We start from the raw sequence: 4401 nt of genomic DNA, 5'->3' as shown, positions 1-4401 counted from the left end.
AGGCTAACTGAATAAAGAAGAAGACTCGGTATCTAAGCAGGAGGAGATAGAGGAATCCCATAAAAAAAATACCAGATCTAGAGGAAATTTCAGAGGAAGTAAAACAGAAAAGAAAAGATACAGAGGAGGACGAGGAGATAGAAGAAAATATAGACTCGATTGCTAAAGAAGGTGACCTGTCACCAAGGCAAATCAAGCAGTTGGAAAGTGCGGCTAAAAGAAATAAATCGAGTCAATCGTCACTGCCATTACAAGTGCAAGCAAGGAGTAGTAGGGAAAGGGTGGACACAATTTCTCAATGATTGGGAAAGCCATTTTTTGGAATATTAGGTCTGTTAGAACTGAAAAGGCCTTTGACAGATTAATAGACCTAAATCGGAGGAATAAATACAACTTTATAGCACTGATGGAACCGTTCCAGGGGCCACAAAAGATTGACAAATACAAGAGAATGCTAGGATTTCATAATGCAGTAACTAATTATTCAGATAAAATATCGGTGTTTTGGGATGACAATTGGACAGGAGAAATAACTTGTGATAATGTGCAACAACTAACAGTGAAGCTAAGAAAAGGAAATGTTGAATGCCTAATCACGTCAGTGTACACGAGATGTGATGCGCTTGAAAGGTTGGAGTTGTGGGAGGGACTAGAGGAGATATCGGCAAACCTCACTATGCCATGGCTAGTGGGGGGAGATTTCAATGTTATTAGAAACGTCGAAGAAAAGGAGGAGGGCTGGAGTTCAGCCCAAATGAAGCTTTTGATTTTGAGCACCGTATCAACAGGTGAGCTCTAACAGAATTGAGATACACGGGCAGTAGGTTTACATGGTGGAATGGAAGGATAAAACGAGAGTGCATTTTCAAGAGACTAGATAGAATATTTGGAAATCATGAGTTTTTCAACATGATACCTTCATGTGAAGTCCTTCATCTTATCAGACAAGGTTCGGATCATGCACCTCTTCAGGTGAACTGCAAAACAGAGGAGGAACCAGCAGTGCGACCTTTCAAGTTCCTTAATTTTTGGATTAAACCCCCAAATTTAGGGAAAGTGGTAGAAGACAATTGGAAGATAGAGTTCGTTGGGTGTCCTTTCATAGAATTCCACACAAAAATTAAACAGGTAAAATGGGCTTTAGCACAATGGAGCAAAGCGACGTTTGGGAATATCTTTCAATAGATCACTACACTAGAGGATCTCATTAGGGTGAAGGAAATTCAACTAGAAGTAAACTCTTCCCCGGAGAATAGAGAAGCACTGGAGAGGGTGGAGGCTAAACTTAGGAAGTTTTTGCACGTGGAGGAGGAATTCTGGAAGCAGAAAGCAGGAATGAGATGGTTTCAGGATGGAGACAGGAACACGAAGTTCTTCCATAATTATGTAAAAGGCAGAAGGAAAAAACTCCACCTGGAAGAAATCAGAACGGAACTAGGGGAAGTGGTTTACATGAGCGAAAATATTGGGAAGGAAGCAGTATCCTTCTTTGAGGAACAGTTCCGAGAGGAGGAGATAGTTGAGAACGAAGAGATGCTAGGAGTGATTCCAAGGTTGATTACTGATGAACAGAATGAGGAAATGAACAAAATCCCAAGCATAGAGGAAGTGAAACATGTGTTGTTTGCGTTAAATGGAGATAGCACGAGTGGGCCGGACGGATTTTCGGGGATGTTTTACTAGAGTTGCTGGGAAATTGTGGGAGAAGATGTGACAAGAATGGTCAGAGATTTCTTCTGTGGGAAACAACTTCTAAGATTCGTCATGCATACGAATCTAGTACTACTTCCAAAAAAAGAAAATGTGGAGAAATTCACAGACCTCAGGCCGGTTCGTTTGTGTACGTTTATTAACAAAATAATCTCAAGAGTTATACATGGTCGAATATCGAAATGGTTGTCAGGGATAATATCACAGAATCAGACGGGATTTATCAAAGGGAGAAGCATTTTGGAAAATGTGCTACTAGCTCAGGAGATAATTTGAGATATCAATTTAAGGAAAAATCATCACAATGTGGTGGTAAAACTAGATATGGCAAAAGCGTATGACAGAGTGTCTTGGATCTTCCTTATTAAAGTGCTAAGGAAATTTGGTTTCTCAGAGGTCATAATTGATATGGTATGGAGATTGATTACAAGCAATTGGTACTCCGTGTTGGTAAATGGAAGAGCTTTTGGTTTTTTCAAGTCTTCTAAGGCCTAAAACAAGGGGACCCTCTATCTCCAACACTGTTCATAATCGTTGTTGAAGTGTTAACAAGAGGGTTAAACAGATTACATGATGACACTGCATTTAGAGGATAAGCTATGCCTAAATGGAGCCCTCCTATAAACCACCTTTCTTACGCAGATGATACGATACTATTTTGTTCAGGGGAAAAGAAGTCTGTAGGAATGATAATAAAGGTACTGAGAGAGTATGAGAGGATTTCAGGACAGATGGTTAACCTAAATAAGAATTTCTTCTAACTACATAATAATACACCGCTGATTGTGAGTATTAGACTAAGAAGGATGACAGGGATAAATCAGGGGTCTTTTCCCTTCACATACTTGGGATGTCTAGTTTTCTATGGGAGGAAGAAAGTGAGGTATTTTGACGATCTGCTGAAAAAGATACAAAAGAGACTCCAAATGTGGCAGAATAAATGGCTTTCATATGGGGGAAAGCACATTCTAATTGCAAATGTCTTGCAATCAATGACTATTTATCTACTCTCAGCAATGAATCCGCCAAAGAAAATGATTGAACAATTGCATCAAATTTTTGCTAGTTTCTTTTGGGGCAGGATGGGAGGAAGTAAAGGAAAACACTGGAAAGCATGGCAGGAGTTGTGCCTACCTAAATGCGAAGGAGGACTAGGATTCAGATAATCAGATCGCTTCATGAGGTCACTAAAGCGCTGTTTGGAAAATTATGGTGGAATTTTAGGACCACCACATCACTTTGGAGCTCTTTCATGTGGACTAAATACTGTAAAAAACATCATCCCGTATTGGCTAAGGGGACAGGGGCGTCTCATGCATGGAGGAAAATGGTGGAGGTTAGGGAGGAAGTGGAGCGTGAAATATGGTGGCAAGTAATGTCGGGAGAGGCAAGCTTTTGGTTCGATAATTGGACTAAGCAAGGTGCATTATATTTTTTGGAGGAGACAGTAAGGGGAGAAGAGGAAATAGAAGTGAAACAATTCATAGTGAATGGGGAATGGGATAGATTGAAGATAAATATGGTTCTATCAGCCGAAATGACGAAATATATAGTGGAGAACATACGGCCAAAAATTGAGGTAGGGGCAGTGGATAAAGCTTGGTGGATGGGCAACCAAAGTGGGGAGTTCACAGTGAAATCAACATTTGAAATCATAAGGAGAAAAAATGAAAAGAATTGGTGGTGGAAGTATATATGGAGCTGAGGGGTTCCTTTCAAAATTAATTTCCTACTATGGAGGAGCTGGATAGGCAAAATTGCTACATATGATGTGCTTAAAAGGATGAGGATCAGTATAGTATCCAGATGCTATTGTTGTGACTCACACAAGAAGGAAACTTTGACCCACCTTTTTCTAACAGCTCCCATAACCCAAAAGCTATGGAAGCAGTTTGCTGATTGTGCAAGTATAGAGATGGAGGCCGGACTACAACAGACAATTAAAAAATGGTGGGCAGCATCTTCTAAACCCAAGGTAAAAGCCGTATTTCAGGCTATACCTGCCATTCTGATGTGGGAACTATGGAAGCGAAGAAATGCCAGAAAAAATGGCAAGGAAGTGACTTTTCTTTTGATGAAGTTGGCAAGGAAGTGACTTACGAAAAGTTACTACAACAATGTCAAGACACAATATTCAAGCTGGTTAAAACTCTTTACCCTTGGATAAACTTTCAGAGAAATTGGGAGGATGTACTAGAGGTGCTACAGCAGTACAAACCAAAGTTACACTATCGAGCAGTATCTTGGACAAAACCACAAAAGGGTTGGATGAAATGCAACACAAACGGAGCAAGTAGAGGAAATCCGGGTGAATGTACCTATAGCTTTTGTATAAGGGATGATTTTGGAGACTTGGTATATGCGGAGGCACAAAGAATGGGTAATGGTAATAGTATGGAGGCTGAGACTAGAGCAATCCTCAGAGCGCTACAACATTGCAAAATAACAGCACAAATGTGGTTGTGGAGATAGATTCACTATGCATTTCAAATATGATGATGAGGGAATGGAAAGTGCCATGGCAACATACAGAAGAAATGGAAGAGATACAACATATTAAAAAAACAGTGCAGACAAAAATTAAACATATTTTCAGAGAGGCAAATCAATTAGCAGATACTTTAGCTAATGAAGCATATGAGAGAGATCAGATAGCAAAATTGTACAATTTTCAACAGCTATCAAAGGAAA

General features: G+C 39.9%; 1 protein-coding gene across 1 annotated transcript; it reads left to right on the top strand.

The window, feature by feature from the left end:
* The first annotated feature begins 2848 nt into the window (after nucleotides 1-2848).
* LOC125855799 (uncharacterized) lies at nucleotides 2849-4182 on the top strand. Its single transcript, XM_049535494.1, has 3 exons — nucleotides 2849-3343; nucleotides 3602-3769; nucleotides 3886-4182. The coding sequence occupies exons 1-3, from the start codon at nucleotides 2849-2851 to the stop codon at nucleotides 4180-4182; spliced, it is 960 nt and encodes a 319-aa protein (XP_049391451.1).
* The last annotated feature ends 219 nt before the right edge of the window (nucleotides 4183-4401 follow it).

The sequence above is a fragment of the Solanum stenotomum genome, chromosome 2, assembly GCF_019186545.1.
Source record: "Solanum stenotomum isolate F172 chromosome 2, ASM1918654v1, whole genome shotgun sequence".
Taxonomy (NCBI): domain Eukaryota; kingdom Viridiplantae; phylum Streptophyta; class Magnoliopsida; order Solanales; family Solanaceae; genus Solanum; species Solanum stenotomum.
Note: the sequence above shows the minus strand (reverse complement) of the source record. Positions and strands in the feature narration are given on the sequence as shown.

Bases quoted from the DNA above. Each gene is read 5' to 3' on its own strand.
- LOC125855799 (XM_049535494.1), top strand. From the start codon at position 2,849: ATGCGAAGGAGGACTAGGATTCAGATAATCAGATCGCTTCATGAGGTC. The intron at 3,344-3,601 runs GTGAAATCAACA...CTATGGAAGCAG, and splicing joins ACCAAAGTGGGGAGTTCACA to TTTGCTGATTGTGCAAGTAT. The intron at 3,770-3,885 runs GTGACTTTTCTT...ATAAACTTTCAG, and splicing joins CCAGAAAAAATGGCAAGGAA to AGAAATTGGGAGGATGTACT.